This window comes from Gouania willdenowi, chromosome 24, assembly GCF_900634775.1.
Source record: "Gouania willdenowi chromosome 24, fGouWil2.1, whole genome shotgun sequence".
NCBI classification, from domain to species: Eukaryota; Metazoa; Chordata; class Actinopteri; order Blenniiformes; family Gobiesocidae; genus Gouania; species Gouania willdenowi.
Genome location: NC_041066.1, coordinates 7,080,787 through 7,101,124, shown reverse-complemented (window position 1 = coordinate 7,101,124; position 20,338 = coordinate 7,080,787). Strand labels below are relative to the sequence as shown.

At 38.5% G+C, this 20,338-nt stretch overlaps 1 protein-coding gene across 3 annotated transcripts in view; it reads left to right on the top strand.

Annotated features, from left to right (window-relative positions):
• The window catches only part of sipa1l1 (signal-induced proliferation-associated 1 like 1), an 87,042-nt gene that overhangs the window by 60,055 nt on the left and 6,649 nt on the right, over positions 1 to 20,338 (top strand). For all 3 annotated transcript variants that reach the window (XM_028439325.1, XM_028439326.1, XM_028439324.1), the window contains 10 exons: positions 1,150 to 1,248; positions 2,229 to 2,404; positions 2,502 to 2,789; positions 3,166 to 3,315; positions 3,774 to 3,904; positions 8,954 to 9,051; positions 9,498 to 9,982; positions 11,955 to 12,131; positions 15,449 to 15,617; positions 19,673 to 19,907. In XM_028439325.1, the coding sequence (XP_028295126.1) occupies positions 1,150 to 1,248; positions 2,229 to 2,404; positions 2,502 to 2,789; positions 3,166 to 3,315; positions 3,774 to 3,904; positions 8,954 to 9,051; positions 9,498 to 9,982; positions 11,955 to 12,131; positions 15,449 to 15,617; positions 19,673 to 19,907 (2,008 nt within the window). The remainder of the gene's footprint in view (positions 1 to 1,149; positions 1,249 to 2,228; positions 2,405 to 2,501; positions 2,790 to 3,165; positions 3,316 to 3,773; positions 3,905 to 8,953; positions 9,052 to 9,497; positions 9,983 to 11,954; positions 12,132 to 15,448; positions 15,618 to 19,672; positions 19,908 to 20,338) is intronic.

Here is a 20,338-nt window from a genome sequence, read left to right as displayed (position 1 = left end):
TCTCCTAATATTTAACAGCACCAGTCGGTCTGCTTCAATGACTGTGTCTTTGTGTCCACACGCTGTCTCATTACTGCGCTCAGCGTACCCACTGAGTTTTAGAAACACCTCTGGACAATACTCGTAATGGCTCGTACACCTACACATGCTGCACCGCAATGCTAGCTCCTTCTTTGCTGTTTCCATGGAAACTAGTCAGGAGAGGGAAGAAAAAAAAAGGTGTTTTCTTATGTAATCACAAGTGTGTTGGACTACATTCATTTACTCAGGCTTTTCCTGCCTTTAAAGAGGGCAGGTGTGTGTGCACTTATGTGTCAGTGTTGCTTTTATTATGGGTTCTTCATGTAATTTGTGTTGTCATTTGTCTTTGATCTCCACGTTTGCATAATAACAGAATAATTACATCACTGGTTGTTAATAATCCAACGATAGATGTTCAGATGGTAGATGGAGTTGATTGTTGAGTCGTTTCAAGTAGGAGCATTCAGCAAACTCTTTCTTTTTCTCTTCTCTCTTTCTTTTGTAACTCATTTTGCAATCGCACTTTCCTTCTCCCACGCGAGAGACTCAATAACTATTGCTCTCAGGTGCATGACAGCTCGCCTGATTTATTTACCCAGCCTGTAAAATGTGAAGGTTTTCACAGTGCACAGGCTTGATGGGGTGGATTCAGGCCACTAAATGCATAGCTATAGACAAAAAGAGGGATTATTTGCAATAAAAAGTCACTCATAAATGACATTTGACTTTTTCTGATCAAGAATTTGTTCAATAATTTCCTTTTGATTCAGAGCTGTTTTGCCTTTAAAGAGAGACTATTTTTGGCTTTTCCATCTTGATCCTAATGATAGCACAGCATGAGTGCTTTACATCCTCCCATCTAAGTGCTGCACTTTGACTCTCTGTGGGGGAAAAACAACTCTCCTTTCTCCTAATTGACACATCTTTGTTCTTCATTTCTAAACTTATTGTTATTCATTCTCATGCATTTCAGAGGAATGTTTGAATTGAAAAAGTATTGGTTCATATTCACACCTCCAATGGGTCTATAAATGTGATTTAATTTATTTGCCAAAAGAAGAATTTTATTGCCTTTATTGTGTTGCCAACTCATGTTTGATCTCATCCTCATCTCTCCATATTCTCCAGTTTCTTACAAAGGGCTGTGAAACGTCAGAGATGACACTTCGGCGAAATGGCCTGGGTCAGCTCGGTTTCCACGTGAATTATGAAGGCATCGTGGCAGAGGTTTGTGCCCCCCTCATGTTGGCTTAGTGTTGGCCTGAATAAATGCATGCCGTTAAACTATAGGATGCACTGGAGCAGATTATACTTAATGTTCTCGCTCATGTCCGCAGGGGAGATGATTAGCGTCAAAATATGGTGTCGCAATGCTGCCATCTCTGCCTTTTGCTGTTTCCTTAAACACTTTGAGATAAAAGAACACCTGCATTATTAATTAGGATGATGATGTAGCTGGTAAATTTGCTTGAAATAATGATTATGAGCAAAGTCTGCTCATCTGTTCTTTTCTTATTTGTAAGATTTTATGTGATAGTTAAGGGTTTCTAATTGTACAGAGTAAAGCCCGAACAATATGAGAGTTTTTAAAAACTCTGATATCTGATGTATTGGTCGATAGCGACACATCAGCCCCTATAATATGAACTAAAAACATTGATATATACAGGATATGTACTCTACACAAATTTTAGTAATACCCAAAATCTGATTTAAGAAAAAGAAGCAAACACTAGTAAATTAAAATAAGCAACTGTAATTAGTAACACTGTCAACACAATGACTGTAAAGCCACTGATAAATAAGAAAAGGCAAACTTGTGCAAACTGTATTTCCGGAATACAATGTAAAAAAAAAAAAGAGGAAAAAAAAGCAGTTCCAAAACAAAGTTGCTTAAATCTCAAACAGCAAACAGAGTTAAATAAATAACAAAGTAAAATGTCACTGTAAACAATGAACGAGTGACTAATCGCAGTGTTGTCATTTTATAATCATTACTGCTGGTTTAAAAGTGGCAGCTCATAATGCACAGAGTGACAGAATCACAACACAGCAATGAAGTTAATACATCAGTTACATATTAGAGCCCGACTGCTTAATTGGTTAACGACTGATGTTGATTAATCAGTGATAACTAAAATGACCTGATTAATTGGTCAGCCTCCAGTCTAGAGTTGAATGACCTTTGACCCCTTCCCCTTCTCCAGGTGGAGCCGTACGGCTATGCCTGGCAGGCAGGTTTGCGACAAGGAAGCCGTTTAGTGGAAATCTGCAAAGTGTCCGTGGCAACCCTGACCCATGAGCAGATGATTGACCTCCTGCGGACCTCAATGGCGGTACGCGTCATCATCATCCCACCCCACGATGACGCCACTCCTCGCAGGTCAGCAGAAAGCAGTGAATGAATGGATGCAAGTAGATTTTAATCCTGATTATATTGAGAAAGTCCTTCCTGAACTCGTGCTCTTTTCCTCCTGAAGGGGTTGTTCAGAGCTCTACCGAGCGCCTGTGTCAGAATACAAGGGTAGCAGCACTGACAGCGGCTCCTTCGAGTACAAGTTCCCTTTCCGCAGCAACAACAACAAATGGCAGAGGACGTCAAGCAGCCCCCAGCAGTCGCTGACCGCCTCCCCACAGCCGCACACACCCAACCGGGCCATAAGCCTGGGCAGCTCGGTGGGAAAGACTCTGTCTGCTGAGCGGCTGGAGAGAGGGGCTGTTATTCCACGCAGCGTCAGCAGCGATGGGCGACCTCTGGACCCCAAAAGGTTGGATTTGAATACAGAGTGACACCCAGTTTGAGGTTTTCAAGTCTTTATCCAATCAAGTATTTGTTAGATGATGTGGACAAACCTATACAATGTATTGATACACCAGTTTAACTATTAAAATCATATTCAGCAGCTGCAGTGTGGAAGAACGATCCCTTTACAGTGAATACATAGACAGCTTTAAGGGTAATAACCAATAGTAGTCCTTTCAAGCAAAGTATTCTCCTTTTTTGGGTTCATTTCTTTTAGCCCAAAGTGCATGATAGACAAATACACCCCATTATTGTCTTCATCTGTTTGACTTTCCTTTTTCCCTCAGCTTTGCCTGATTATATTAATATTTTTCTGTGTTCTGTGTTTGTTTGTTTACCAGGATGTCTCCAGGCAGTGAGAGTTACAGCCTGGCCTCTTCAATGGCATTAGGTCGCTCCCCTCATAATCGCAGCTCACCCAGTAACCTGTCCTGTTCCAGTGAAGCTTCTGGAAGCTCTGCTCACTGGAGACAGAAGTCCATGCCAGAGCAGTAAGGAAATGTGTTTGTCATGTCATTATTCCTAAAGGTTATTTATTTGTGTATTTATTTATTGTTTATTTCAGTTTCGTTTTTTTACATCGTTTTCAAAGCTATTATAATAGGATTGTCATTATAAAAGGCATTAAACAGATGTTGGATGTGTTCCCCCTCAAATGTGTGAGTTTAAATTTATGAATGTAGCTGAATTCATTGAGTTTTCAGCATGAAATATTGGCTTTCTTTATCTTTGTTTTTGGCTGTTGTATTTTTCTCCTTGCCTGGCGATAAGCCACACCCACTTCCTTTACTTTTTGTAAAAAAGTGGGTGTGGTAATTACGAGTCATATCTCCTGCGCCAAACCATTTAAAAAAAACATGGCGCCCACCACAGAGAAGACATTCGTCACCATTTACTACAAGCTTGTTTAATAGAATGTATACAGTAATTTCATGTGTTTGTTCCTCAGGTACCCAAGCAGCCGCCATTCACCGATGTCCTCTGAGAGAAGGGAAATAGTGGGAGAGGGCGGGTCAAGTGGGAAGTCTACACCTAATTGGTCGAGAATGGAGGAAGATGGAGGTGAACGAGGCTCCACAGGTATTAATCAGCTTCATATTTAATTTGTTTAAAGGCTTTTTTTTGAATCATGTTGCATTCACAGGGATCACTGTTATCTTTCATTTGGTCCTCATCTATTTTCTTTTCCTTCACTGCTGTGTGTATTTGATCTTCATTTATTCTCTCATATGCGTCCTTTAATTTAGCTGCACATATATTTCCTTGCACTGTTGTCCTTCCTGCATTTTCCTCCTCCATTCCTCTGATTTGGCTGGGTCCTCAACCTGTCCCTGACCGCCACATTCACAATGAAAGGCCTCAGTGTGTTATTTTGTGGCCTTCAGAGACCTTGAATTTGCTCTTGGTCAGGACGGAGTAATTCAAACAGCTCCAGCTCAGTTCAAAGCTCCAAAAGTTCAGCACAACCCATTCAAAGTTCAACAATTGTATTTTTACATTTTGACCTGCGACTGTTCTACAATCATGAAGTTACCATAAAGTATGCAGGAATCGCACAAGTCATGCAGAGGGCACAGATGCTATGTTTCCTCCAGAAACTCATCTTATATGACGGCATATTAGGGCCACATTAAAATAAAAAAATTATCTGGAGACTACGAGGTCATACGCCGTTTTTTAACTCAAAATAGGTCATTAATGTGAATTGTATAGATCTGATTAGTTAGGCTAGATCCGTTCCACACATATTTAGCATACACAAACGGATGTAATTTTTACATATTCCTCCTCGGTGAACGCATAGACCTCAGTGCTCACGCTCTGGATGGACCTGCTTGGAACAGGTCACAGGAGTGGACTAGACCGGTTTCACTTGAACGGGAGAACACGTAGATTCTTATCAGGAATGTAGGGCCCTATATCTTTCACGTTAAGAAATCATTTAATCGGCCAATAAGAATTGAATCCACTGACAGTGACAATGTGAATGAAACGCCGTCATCATGAAGGGGCCGTTCATTAATTCCCCCGCCCCGCACCCTTCCCAGTACAGTGCTAAACATGTCGAATCGGCCACCTGCAACACTGACTAAACTGCCAAAAAAAAAACAAACTATGCGACTCATCAAGCACTCCTAAATACAGAGCCGATCAGTTCCTGCTTAACTTTAGTGTCTGTGAAGCTAAACCCGTTTCTGGTGAAGTTACAAACAGGGAGGGAGGGGCTTAGCAGCCTCCATCAGCTTCACCTGCTCAGAGTGTTTAATATGAACAACATCTCATCAGAGCTACAGAAGATCTGTGGGAACAAGTTGTGTGTTGTTGTGCACGAGACTGATTCCAGAGATTGTAAAGTCTGAAACATCGTACGTTCATGATAACTTGATAGCTTCTAATATTCTGGTCCCTAGTGGTGAAATAAGTGATGCATCTCGTGTCTACATTTGTCTAATCATCTAGATTAATATCATCTGGATAATTTAAATTAGGTTATTTTAAATGAACTTGATCAAAACTTAGTAAACCTGCTCAGATTCAGTAAACCATTGATCCCTGAGGGGACATATGGTGACATTAATGCTGCTCTCATACATACATCTTTATATGACGTATGATTATGAATAATGAAAAAGGAGCAGTAAGAATAATCCATGTCAGTACAATCTATAGCTCCCTTTCAATTGGAGCTTACGCGTGGTTTTAAATTACACTTTTATTTTGACATACATTTCTGTTTAAATACGGTTTTCTTTTTTAAAAAATTATTATTATTATTTGTTTTGTTTACTCACAAAAGTTGAAAACCAATATTTTCTGAAAAAAAATTGATAACATTTCTTATTCTTCAAGAAAAAAAAAAAAAAACAGAAAAACCACAGGATAAAAAAAAATGGAATTTGGAAAAAAAATTATGTATTTTATAGTGCCCTATGTAAGTCCTGTTAATGTTTGCCAGTTATTTTACTCTACGATGACAGTGCAGCTGAGAACAAAGTAAAAGCAGTGGAGAAACAAAGAGTGTCTGGTTCAGACCAAAAGAGGAAAGAAAAAAGACGCATGATGGGAACTGTTAAAAGGACTATAAAACCAGTAGTTCAGCAGCAGTGGTGTTAAGTAACAAAGTGAATTGTACAAATGTTTGGTACTTTTACTTTAACATCACAATTCTTCGTATATATATTTTTATTGTTTTTCACAAACCACAACTTGAGTGGTGTGAATACATGTTTTTTTTTGCTTGATGAAAATAGTGTATTTTGCTTTATTTTACTCTTCAGAGTGTTCAAAATTGCTTAATTTATGTGTTAAAATAAAAAAATTCTCTGGGGGAGGATCCCGTATGATGGATTTTTTTTGTCACCTTTTTCATGCCTTTGGTGTTTGCATGTCTGGAGATTGTAATATTAAGAGAATAAAGTTGTAATTTTAGGAGAATCAAGTCATATCTTAATAAAATCATAATTTTATGAGATTAAAGTTATCACATTGCAAGAATAAAGTCATAATATTTCAAGAATAAAGTAATAATAGTTCAAGAATAAAATTGAGATACAAACAGGGTCGTGCTGTGTTGTGGTCACTCGTGAGTTATGCCGAATGTGGAACATTTAATGAGATTATTGTACTTCTCTTTAGGTTTCACACATGACAAAATACTGAGTCGTTTGGCCCATCATCACCATCTGTTATCTGTTTAAGGAATTTAAAGCCACTTTGTTGACGTTTGCGTTTGTTTCCGACGAAAGAATCAGACTGATTTGGAGCAAATAGCCTTTTTTGTGTCGGTTTTAGTTGCGTTCACTTCAACAGGGTATTCTGAGGGTTTTAACGTTACGAGTTTTTAAAGATATGGCTTTATGCTCATAAAATTACATCTCTATTCTCAAAATATGATGACTTTAATCTCATAAAATTAAGACTTTAATCTCAGGTTTCATTTCATTTTAGTGTGGCCCTAATGTACACATTACACATATACATAAGTATTAATACAGAAAATGATTTTATATTTCACCTTCTGCTTTTCTGTGCTTTTAAAAACTACACCACATGTTTTTTTTTCTGTTTGCAGTGAAGTCATCATTGCATACGACTCGAAGGCAAATGTACAGGAAAACAAAACAAAAAAAAGCACAAACATGAGCAGCCCTCTTTCCATAATCAGAAAACACCGTCGGCTGTGACGCTACAACAGGCACACATTTAGACTTTTTCAATGTTACCCCAGCAGATGTTATGATGGCTCTCCTTAGCTATCTGCCTAACTATCTGATCTGTTGTCTAGTTGCATAACATCTGGAAAAGTTACACAATAGCCCCATTTATACTGGGAGACTTGCCGTGGGACGTGAATGTGTATATCCCGTCACGCAGCACAGCTCGTCCAGGACAAACTGAGCTGGCAGGGATCGTCCGGGGACTCATTTCTGTTCGATGTGTATTTGTTATGATGGCAGCAGATTTTTTATTTATTTATTTTTTTTGTGGCTGAGGACTCGGGGGAGTAAAGTGTTTATGTTGAATTAAGGTTGTTGTAGTAATTTGCACATCTACTGTTTTTCTTTCTCTTCATATGCCACTAAGGCTGCGTTCACACTGTAGGCTAATGTAGCTAAAGACACTTGGAAAGCACAAAACCGATTTTTGTTTAGTGCATGTGGGTCACTTTAGGATTCATTCAGTTCATACTTTAAACCACGTGTCAAACCCAAGGCCCTGGGACTAAATCTGGCCCTTTAAACCATTGTTTCTCAAATGGGAGTACGCAGTGGCACCACAGGGGGTACTTGAGAGAGAGACATAGGAAAATTAACAAACTAAAGCATTAAAAATATGGGGTTTTAAAATGTTTATTTTGCAGTTAAAAATGATAATCACACTGAATATTACCAGCAACTCACAAAACGACAACAAAAACACACATACTGAGATAGAAGAATTTAAATAATACCAACAACACACAAAAATGACAACAAAAACACAAAAAGTAAGTAAAAATATACTGAATAATAAAAAGAACAGACAGACAACAAAATAAACTAAATAACGATAGAGATAACATGATTTGAAAATACAAGGATCAGTTTTGATCCCACAGATGACTATAAATGTTAAAAACTAGAGAAATAGATACTGTTTAATTCTTATTTACAAAATGAGATTCTTTAAAATGTGTGTTATCACTTATTCATTTTATCATTATGCTCTATAATTATCTTTTCATAGTATTCTGAGCAAAATGTATTAGTCGGACATACGGTAGGTACTTGAGACAAAAACATTTGAGAACCACTGCTTTAAACTATCCAATGCGGCACTCAGGAGAAAGTAATAATGACAGAGAAAACATAAATCAATGTGAAAATAATTCAGCTGTAGATATCCCATCACCTTCAAAAACACTAATTTAATGAAACTCCTTTTTTAATCTCAAATTGTTCAAAGAACTTAAACATTTTTTTCAAATTCTACACATTTTCCTTTCTTTATTCCACAAAATTTGCTCAAAATAAATAAGAATTGGTCACAAAATCCAATAAAGTTTTTTGTTGGGTATATTAGGAATACTGCAAGACAAAAAGATTTACAGTTTCAGAGGTTGTCTCAGTTCCTGTATTCTGTCAGTTTCCACACAGATCTTTTCCATTTTCTTCCTTCAGCCTTTGTCTCTGTGTTTAGCCTTGAATAACATCCATTTCTCCTATTTGATTTTCATCTGCACGTCACAAGCGATGTCAATTTTTCCATGGATTGTTTATGTCCATTGGTCCTGGGTAGGAGGATCCACTCTTTCCCACTTCCTTGAGATAGATTTCTTTGCCGCTATCAAAAGGATTTTTATTAAATACCTGTACAAAATCAAAGAAGTTTAAATAAATTATGTCTGTCTGCTTGGATATTGTCTGTTTCTTTATCATTAATGTGCAGAAGTGCAAACTGGGGCTCATTACTGTTGAAAATGCTTATTTTCCTGCCTAAAATGAGTTTGACACCCCTGCTGTAATCTGATAGAAGTCACATTTAATATGCAATATGAACGAGCACAAAAAAAGACCTGCTGTGTGAACGTAGCCAAAGTGTGTTTCCTTTTGGCTCCAGCTGTGTGTAATGTTCTGTTTATTACTGCAGAGGCTCCAGTGTCCAAGTCTGGTCAAGGCTACTCAGGAGCTCCTCGAATCCAGAGGCAGGAGCAGGTCATCCACCTTTCACCGAAGAAGGGCAGTCAGGTCAGACCTCGTTGCTGCTGTGTTTAAATCTTTAAGCCACAGTTGATCCCTGAAAGCATCAACTCTGTTCTCTGTTAAATACTAGTATAGTTATTTTAGGATTTAAGAAGTTCAGATTAGTCAGTATCTTTGAAGTAGCTCGCAGTTTGTCAAAGGTTAGTGACCCCTGCACCAGAGGATTGTGGTATTTTGGATTTGTTGTTTAAAGCTATTTTACAAAGAAAAGCAATGTGTGCAGCAATAGAAAAGCTCTGAGAGGCTTAATGTGGCCCATGAATGATGATGCTCATTGGTTCATTAGTGAAATAAAATACCCAGTATTAATTTATTATTTATTATATACTATGTGATTTATTTTCTGCTTTCTTCTGATGACACCATAATTACTAAACATTTTAATAATTTATAATTAAATGTATTCAACCATCCTGTCTTTGCTCTCCCAGTCTGACGGCCCATACTCTGGACACTCGAGCAGCAACACTCTGTCCAGCACAGCGTCCAGCGGGGGCCACAGCGACAGCGACAAATGGTACGAGCTCGGCGCAGGCGGCGGCGGCTCAGTGGGCGACCAAGGTGACCTGGAGCCCAATGGCCTGGGGGGAGGCGGCTACCTTCAGGGCGTCTCGGCCGACAGCGGCATTGACACCAGCTCGTACGGAGCATCTCACCACTCCCACCCCCACTCCCACCACGGCAGCACCACTTCTCTGCTGGCTCCCAGTGGGAGCAGGGAGAGTCGTGAGCGAACGGCCTCCCCCTGGCACAGTCCCACCGAGGGGGGCCGAAGGATGCTGGAGAGGTCGCCAGCCGCCGCGGAGTCTCCTGGACCTCCTGGGGAAAGAAGCATGGATGCACCGGGTCGACCCACGCATCTGCTCGTCAGAGACAGCAGCACTTTCAGTCTGAGTGAAGCCGGGTCGCATTCCAGGTCTGTCCTCGACTTAAAATCTGATTTCTACACTGTAAACCCCAATAAGTTACGAGAACTAAGAAATAAGGCAATCGGTTACCTTAATTTTTTTAAGTTGATTAACTTTAAGGTGCAGTCTGCAACTCTCAGATCCCTCTCTCCCCTCCCTCCTTGCTGCTCTCTTGCCCTGCCTCCAAACTTTCCAAAGTCCCTCCTTCAGAGGAGCTAGCAAGCTAAAGTTAGCCCGACAGCAACATCGCAGTAATGTAACATGCTCTGTTAAAAGCATGTTACTGCAGCGCTTCTCTCTCTCTATGTACACACACCTCAGCAGCAGCAGCAACAACACAGTGTCACTTACAGCAGCCCACACGAAGGCTGCTGCGCACACACGAACAACACATGCACCACAGAGTTCTAGTGTAACAATTACAAATCAAACATAATGTAAATCACGCAGCAGTAATTACCGTTCTAGCAGGAACGTCACTAATTCCATCTTCTACTCCTCCAGTCCATACACTGTAAAAATGTGCGGCGCTCCAGCCCCGGGAAAAGGGCGGGGCCTGTGAGCAACAGCTGTCAGACAGCCCATCAAACGCAATCCTGGCTCTGATTGGTTCTTTTTGCTCGGTCGCGGTGCATTCTGGTAATCTGCCAAAGGCTGCAGGAGCAGCAGGGGGGACTCAATGAGTCTGTTTTTTTCACACAAACTACTAGTTTGATGTAAAGCTGTCCTTACATAGTGCCAGCTTTAGCTTTTATAAGAGTTGCAGACTGCACCTTTAAAAGTAAAAGGATGACTGGCTACTTGTACTTTTTGATATCAGTTAAATTAAAGTGAGTTTAGTTTTTAAATAATCCCTATTTGAAACAATATGACTAACATTCTTAGCATGTAATTACATAATTATATTAAGTTGTACTTAAGTTGTGTTTTTAGGTTATGCATACTTATAAACATATACAGTATAGTTCCATTTACTCAAATATTATTAGTAAAAAAAAAAAGGAAGAACATTTTACACCTACTTGACATAATTAAGTTAGTAGAACTTTTTCTATCACTTTGAGTATAAACTACTTAATCTATTTAATTACTTTGAACATTCACATTTACAATGTATGTGTGCAATAACAACTAGAAACTTGAGTACACTTTGTTCTTTAAAATGAATATTCTTATCAGTTTGAGCTTGTGTTAGGAGTTACTTTCTGGATTGTTGGGCTTGTAGAGGAGTTGATATTTTATATACTATCCATGATAGTGTCATACTTTGACTTTGCACAGAGTTTTGCTTCCTGGAAAAATGCTCAAAGTTTGCAACAGTTTTCTAACTCTGATAAACACAAATCATAGAGGCTTTACTGTTGGGTTGAGTTGTTTACATGCACAAAAATGAATTTATGATGTAAAAAAAAACTCATATTTGGGGTTGGGGTCAATTACATTTTTCAATTACAATTCTGTCTTCAATTATGCATCTTCAATTACAATTTAATTATGTTTATGGTGACTGTCATTTTTTCCAATTCCAATTAAAGTTACAATTATGTTCCCCTAAAAGTCAATTACAATTATGTTCTCAATTACTAAAGTTCAAATTAAATTAATTGCAATTACTGATCCTCAAATAAATAACCTTGTTGTTACCTTGTTAGTCTTCCTAAAACTCCTTGATATGAAACATATTTTAATAATTATTAACTGTGTATGTGTAAGACTTAGAACTGTAACATGGTTTCCTTTAATTAAATTGTACTTGACAGTTTTTGTACAATTTCCATGCCAATTACAATTACATAGTCAATTATCTGAAGTCAATTTATTTTGAATTGTGATTATTACAGCAATAGCTTTTCACAATTATAATTATGTCATAATTGTAATGAATTATCAATGATGCAATTGACCCCAACCCTGAATCAGAACCATGACCAAAGCACCAAAACTCATTGGTTTTTCTCTCCTTCCTCATGTTATTCCCAGGCACAGTTCTCCCAGAGATGAATCTTCCTCCTCGACTACTTCCCCTTCATCCCAGTCTTCAGTCTCTCCTGGACCCAAAAGCTTCTACCCCCGACAGGGAGCTCAGTCCAAGTACCTAATTGGCTGGAGGAAGCCCGGCTCCACCATCAACTCTGTGGACTTTGGAGACACAAGAAAGTAAGAGTGGGCAATGACGAATTGAAGAGCGGTAAAATGTTGAGCTTGTTTGTAGGTGCTTTACCCGACGGAGCCATAAACTCTCCCAGTGTTTTATTGTTGGGAGATTACTTTGCTTCATAAAGATGTCTGATTAATCAACCTATCCACCCACCATGTACACAAGGATCAGCGCATGCACTGCAGAGGGTACAGAAATGATTATGTGCATGTCGACAGCTGTTTACCCTCATTCATAATAATACCCAGCCTTTGGAGCAGATGGGCTGCATTCGTGAGACCAAATGGAATGAATTTATCTGCATTTTTCTATTTCTATTATAAGACATCTTCACTGTAAGTTTGTTCAGGGCTGCCACATGGAACTAATTTTAATCAGATTACTTCTCCACCCACCTTTGTACCATTATCTACTAGCAATAGCAAGAACGATTGGACTGTACTTGCTTTCCCCCTGGTGGCTCAATGGAGTACTGCATGAAGGGCTGTTAATACAATATAGATAGTGTAGCTCTAGTAGTGGTTTCTTTTTTTTTGGTGGGGGTTGGGTATAACTTAGTTTTTGTTCATTTCAGACAACAGTAAAAATATTGTAAAGTTTTCCTACTACATAACCATCTTCGAATTTGCGATCTTCAGATAAAAAAACAATATTACGGAGCCCGGCAAGGGACATGGATGAGATAAAAAAAAGGGGGATAATTATTAGAGATGTCCCAATACAACTCTTTCACTTCTGATACGATACCTATATTGCAACCTTGAATATTGGCTGATATTGATCCAATATCGGCACGAATCATGCATACTTTTATTGCTTATTTTGGAGTGTGGAATGTTAGAAAAGGTTTGATCAAGTGATGTTACTCAAAAAGAGAACAATAGTCAGCAAAAGTAGGGATGAGAAAAACTAACCTATTTATTATTAACCAATTGGTTACATACACCTTCGACATAATATCTACAGTATTCTACAGTTGAATAAATATAATATAATATGTATCGGAGATTTTAGATGCAGTTCGATAAATTGTGATATTTGTTTTCTGGCTGATATTTGGATCGATATTCAATATTAATATCAATAATTAACTCGGGATAATCTACGGTTCAAAGTAGAATGCCCGTTTACATCGCGTATTACGGTAAAGCCGTCAGAAGCCGACTGGAGCTTCATGGTGTGTTCAAGTACAACTTAAATCACACCAACAGTACTGTACAGTCGTCTTGTACCAAAAAATGCTTCATGGTGCGTTCAAGTACACCTCAGTTGCAAGCATAAATCACAACACATCACTGTACCTCGATGCCATTGTTCAACTACATTCTCTGTAGCACACAGAGGCACAGGAGAGGCTGCAGAACAAGAATGTGGTGGACTTTGCGAAACACAATTGGATTTTTGGTACAATACGCCTGTACAGTACTGTTGGTGTGATTAATGCTTGCAACTGAGGTGTACTTGAACGCACCATGAAGCTCCTGTTGGCTTATGACGGCTTTACCGTAATACGCGATGTAAACAGGCATTTGACTTAGTAAGTCGAGATCCCGACATAATTACTCCCTTTTTTTTATCTCATTTATGTCCCTTTTTGGTGTCACGTACTGAGTTTACCTCCGTACTGAGATTATAACACTAAAAATAAATAAAACACGTGTCCATTCACTTTGAAAACAAAAATGTATTTATTTATTTTTTGCAAAATTTCAGTACAATGCACACTCAGTACATGACACCGGGTTCAATAGAATATAGTGGAGGAAAAAAGTTTAAAAAAAAAAACACCCACAACAACAAATGAATAAAATGTTAGAAATAGACAATAATGTACTTAGTTTTCAAGACACATCCAGTTACATATATACATCTACCGTATACTACTAGTGTTCATTTTAACAGCAAATAGTCTTTTGACTAAAAATATATCTATCGATATAAAAGATAAAGTTCTCGCTCACATGTATTTTTTCAATTAATCATAGTTTAGTTATTGTCACTTAAAAAAATACAGTCGACTAAAACTATGATGAAAGTTTTTAATCAGCAAAATTAACAACAGCAAATTTAATCAGCAAAATTAACAAGTACTCTACTCTACTCTACTAGTGCAAAATTAACAAGTACTCTACTCTACTCTACTAGTGCAAAATTAACAAGTACTCTACTCTACTCTACTAGTGCTCAAAACTGGTTTTCTAGAACACTTTACGAGTGAAGCAAAACATGAGACTAGTAGTAAGCATTATATGCTAATAAGAGCATTAGCTTTCAAAAATATTGTAACCAATCATGAAGTTGGATTTGGTTATTGGTCCTCCTACTTTATTTGCATTACCTTTACTAGTACTACTAGTGAATCTTATGGCTTTTTTAGTACTACTAGTAGAATGAAAACATTAGTACTAGTAGGGGTGTGCATTGCCATGAATATTAGATTAAATTAGATACACTTAATTATTGTACTTATATATAGGTGTAATAATTATGTCATATATTATGATTACACTTTAAATGACGATACGATTCACATTTTGCATGTCACGATATGATATATCCTACTACTAAACAATACGATATACATCACTATATCAATAATTACAAATTTCACCTCAAGTACAAAATGGTGTGAAATACATTTTATTTCATTTTATTTATACTCATGGAAAAAAGTTAAACTTTTGCTTCTACAACTGATTCTGATTCTAAGCTCTTAAATTCTTAAACAAAAAAAAGAACTAACCACATACATTTATAAAAGTTTCCAGTATGTTTTATGAAAATAAAGTGCAATCAACTTTCAAGCTAAAATGCCTTGAGGAGTGAAGTATTGGCGCCCTGTCCAGGGTGTACCCCCGCCCAGCACCCAATGAGAGCCGGAGATTGGCACCGGCAGACGCCCGCGACCCTGACAAACAGGAATAAGTGGGTCTGAAAATGGATGGATGGAGTGAAGTAGTTTAACAAGGTCTGATGTGGTTCACTGACACCTAGTGGCCAGGTGTTTATGTGCTATGTATATGTTAGCGCAATTAAAAAAAATTAATTAAATGTTTTTTCAATAAAAAAAACATGATTTCCGCACTGTGAAATATCACGATATGTCGCCTATTCAATTTTTTCTTACACCCTTATTTACAAGTGGGATTTTGAGTGTACTAGTTAACAGAAATGGTTTTAAGTGCCCTAGTGTGCAAAATCGTCTTGTGCTACTAGTGGAACGCGTAGACTTAAAATATGTTACGAGTAAAAACTCTGTGTTTGTGAATACTAAAATGAATTCCTCACGTCATGCTCGTGTGTGTGTTTGTTGCAGGAAATCTCCTGGAGAAAGTGCAGTGGATGTGATTCCCACCCCAGCAGCCAGGCCGTCCCTCAGAGACATGCACTCGCCTCAGCCTCACGCCAAGTCCACCATGGAGGAGGACATGAAGAGGCACGGCCTTCCCGACAGTCCTCCACCCCCACGCAAACATAAAGAAAAGGTAATTCTGAGTTTCTGAGGTCTGATTAACTGCATTCAAAGCCTTTTAACAACCAAACAGTTAACTTCTGCTCATGATGTGTTCAATCACTTCTCACCATGTTATATGATCTGTGTGTTGTGTTTGGTGAACTTAAATTCCTTCAGCTTTTAATGGCAGAGATTAAAGCTGATAACGGTAAGTTTTTTTTAAATCAGATAAAGACGGTGTCGGCCTCATAAATCAATAAAAAATAATGAGAAAAGGTTGAAATTGCCACTCAAATGTTTGTTTTCATCTCCATCGTAAACACACTTATTGACATTGTCAGAAAAGTTTTGTGCATTGCATTGTGGGATGTGGAATCCTGTAGACCAGTGTTTCTCAAATGGGAGTACGCAATGGTACTATATGGGGTACTTGAGAGAGAAAGAATGTAAATTTAACAATTGAAGTGTCAGTGTTGGTCCCAAACTTTTTAGAAAAACTATAGAAATAATATGATTCGAGAGACACTAAATCAGTGTTTTTCAACCTTGGGATCGGGGCCCCATGTGGGGTTGAATTAAAACAACACACAATCTTAAACAACTGTATTTCTATACTTTCACTTGGTGAAATATAAATGTAGTTCAACTAAAATGCATTAAAAACAATATCTGAGCTCAAACGTGATCAAAAACTAATTCTAGAAAAAAATGTCTTTGGGTCGCCAGAAATTCTTGATATCAAAATGGGGTCATGATCCAAAAAAGGTTGGGAACCACTGCAGTAAATACTGTTTCTTTCCAGTTATTTACAAAATGAGATTCTTTAAAATGTGTTATTACTCATTCATTCCATCATTATCATTACACTCTATAGTTTTCTAAACAAAATGTTGGACAAAGGGGGTACTTGGATTCAAATTTAAGAGAAAGGCAGTACTTGTGCCAAAAAAGTTTGAGCACCACTGTCTTAGACGGATGCATAGAAGTGTTTCTACTTCCTTTTTTTTGTGATTTATTTTGTTTGCCCCAAATGACTTCCCAACACATCTCTGGTGTTTTCATGGACTGAAAGTTGCAGCAAAACAATGGCGGATGTTTATTTTGGGGCCAAATTTCAATGTCTCAAGGGGTGAGGCTAGGATTTTGATTGTGGGTGGCCCCCCAGAAATCTGGATTGGCCAGTTAAAACAAGCCAAAAAACACAAAAATAACGTGTTTCCCTTCATCTCCGTACCAGCGTTTTTCTGCAGCTGACGCTGGATTCAAGGCAACTCTGAATTCTTTTTTTTTTTTTTTTTTTTTTTTTTTTTTTTACCTTGTCTGCACATGCTTTCGAAGGTTAACACTACAAGAAGTGCAATCTTTTGACAGCAATGCATATTTTATTATTGCAATTAAATACATTTATTTATTTCATTGCATAATTGTGACCGTCACCAGCCCTCCCTAGGGAAGGGTAAGAAATACTTTATTAAAGGGAGGATGTAAAAAAGAGAGGGCAGTGTTACACCAAGGTGAGGGGTTGGAGGGGGGTGGGGAAGTTAGCAGGGAAGAGGGATACAAGATAGGATATGGAATGGGTGAGGAATAGTTTTAAGTGATGCGATGTGAAATTGTGGTTGTGTATATTGTGTTTATTGTTGTGTTGTCAAGCCAGTTTGGTGACCAGTGTGTGGTTTAGGAATAATGGTGGTGGCTGTGAACAGAGGAAGAGGTGAGTGGAAATTCCATAAAACAGGTATTTGGGAACAACGTGTCTAAGGTTGAGCCCAGTATGAGTGTTATCCCACAGCCCAAGGCCAGTGCATCCATGACAAATGTATTTGTCAACTCTGAATTCTGATAAATTACAATAAAAGCAATAATGTTTGTGATTAAAACTATGATTATTTAGATTAGCATTTTTATATCAGGCCAACAAAGCAAGGCAACATTATGTTGCATATTTCAGCAACAAGCCATTAAAAGTGATTCATGTAAATGAATGATCTTTATCATGTAAAAACATGATTAAGGTCAAGTCAAAAAAGTCATTTTAAATGCATTTTAAAATCATTAAAACAGCAACATAAAAAATCCTGCATTACTGTGTTACACAACAGCAATAATTAATTTGTGAACACAGTGAATATTGTATTATTTCCTAAAGTTTTTGGCATTAAAATGCTTTTAATCACTGTTTTTCCACCAACATGTGGTTCTGCACGATGCCATCATTGTTATGAGACGTCAGAAATGATTTTGAACAACACCTGGGTGGGCCTTGATTAATATGAACCAACCGTGGCGCTGCAAGTGGTCAAAGCCAATCACTGTCCTCATTGTCTGGTGAAGAAATCACCATAAGAATGAAGTAAAAACACTTCTTTGCATCCATCTACGGGACTCCACATCCCAAAATGCAACACACAAAAGTTTTCCGTTAATGTCATTGAGAGTGTTTCCAGTGGAGATCAAAACAAACTTTTGAGTGGCAATTTCAAACTTTTACATCTTTTTTGAGCGAATGACCTTAAATGTATTGATCTATTACACATACACTGTCTTTATCTAAGAAATGATCGTCTCCAGCAGCTTTATTCTACCTCTTGATTGTGGGTGCCACTTCCTGTGTGCATTTGAAAAAATACAGAGGTGAAGTAAGTGGGAAAGACGGCTTTACACTAATCACTGCACACACATTTTTACTCTTAGCCTTTCACAATATGCTAAAAAAAAATCATTTGTTGACTTAATTTTACGTTGAGTTGTGTATAAAAAAAATAGCTTTTTATAATCATCATTCAAACACTCACCATCTGTTACATGATTGAATTGAAAGTTTGTTTTCCTCAGTCACCTGTTCATTATTTTTAAAATGCATAATGCATATATGATTAGCTAGATTTCCTCCTCTCACAGCCCTCAGTGAGCTCTGCGGGGGCGGGGCTGCTGTGACTGGGAGTGTCATTCCCAGGGCTCCGTCCTGGACCCCTTTCTCTTTTCCATCTATCTCCTTCCACTCTGCAATATCTCCAGAAAATTTGGCGTTCATTTTCACTGCTTCGCGGATGACACCCAGCTCTATCTGTCCAGTAAACACAACTCCACTCTCCTCCCTTACCCACTGCCTTTCAGAAATTAAAAACTGGTTCACCTCCAACTTCCTCAAACCTAATTACAATAAGACAGAACTCCTCGTAATTGGCACAAATCCATCCTCTCCAAAGCTATTTTTTTCTCCCTCACCATTGACAGCTCCACTGTGTCCCCCTCCCCTCAGGTCAAGAGTCTGGGTGTCTTCCTCGACAGCTTCTTATCATTTCACTCCCACATCAATAACACAACCCGGTCGGCATACTTCCACCTCCACAACATAAATCGTCTCTCTCACTCCTCACTCCACTGCCATCCTGGTTCACAGCCTTGTCACATCCCGGATCGATTTTTGCAATTCACTCCTTTTGCAATTCACTCCTCACAAATCCCCCCATAAACTCCAACTGGTCCAGAACTCTGCAGCCCGTATCATCAACGAACCCCCCTCCTCTGATCACATCTCCCCCATCTTCCAGCAGCTCCACTGGCTTACCATCAAATTCTGAATCAACTTCAAAATCCCCCTGTACAATTTAAAGGCAATCCACAACCCCCCTAGCTGTCTGACCCCCTTCATATCATCACTCCTTCTCGCTCCCTCAGGTCTTCATCCTCCATCCACCTCAATCTTCCCACTGCCCGCCTCAGTACCATGGGGAGCAGAGCTTTCAGTCACTCAGCTCCCAAACTCTGGAACTTCCTCCCCCCAAACATCAGAAACTTCAACACCTTACCCCTCTTCAAACCCAGACTTAAAACCCATTTCTTCCAATTTGCCCACTGTAAATCCTCATCCTTAATTTTGCCTACATTGCTTGTCTTTATTCTGTTTTTTTATTCTGTTTTTATTGTAAAGTGGCCTGGAATGCACTTTTTCAACAAAAACCTGGGGGTGTACTAACACTTTAACCTCTACAAATGTGTTTCATCCAGTCCTGTGATGTAATCAATGTCCGTGTAGAGGTCACAAATGTTAGCTTTATTTTCTATCACTCTCTGCTGCATCAGCACGTCCAGAAATCCCCGCCAAGCCAGCCGCTCGGGCGCCGCCGATCACTCCATCGCACCCTGTCCGATGAGAGCATCTATCGTGGTCAGCGCCTCCCCCCGCTGAGAGACAACGTGGCAGAACCAACGCTGGGCGCCGACGTTCTCTTCAGCTGCTCCACTTTGCCTCGCTCCCCCACCACCCGTGGTGTGCCCCTCAGACGGCCCTCCTACAAGCTGGGAGTCAAACTGCACGGTAAAGATGAGGAAGGAGAATCTGGGATTTGGAAGGCTGCTGATGTTGATTTGTTGGGTTGTTTGGAGGAAAGAGTCAGACACAGCAATGCAAAATAGTTCATTCATAGGCAATTGTTGTGCAAACAGAACGCAGTAAAATATTAAAAAATACACAAAGCACAACAGTAACAGGGTTCCCACAGATCCTTAAAAAGCATTACATTCATGAATCTTAAAATAAGGCCTTAATTGTCATTTAATTGTCAATTAATTTAATTTTAATTACATGTTAACACGTAAGTATGATTTTATGATTGTAATTAGTCTCACATTTAAAAATAAATGGTAACATTTGTTAAAAAAAAAAAAAATGTTTTTTTTTGTATTTTTGTTTTATAGATTTCTGGTTCTTATTGTAGTAATCTTGTGTGTTTTTGGAGTGATTTTAGT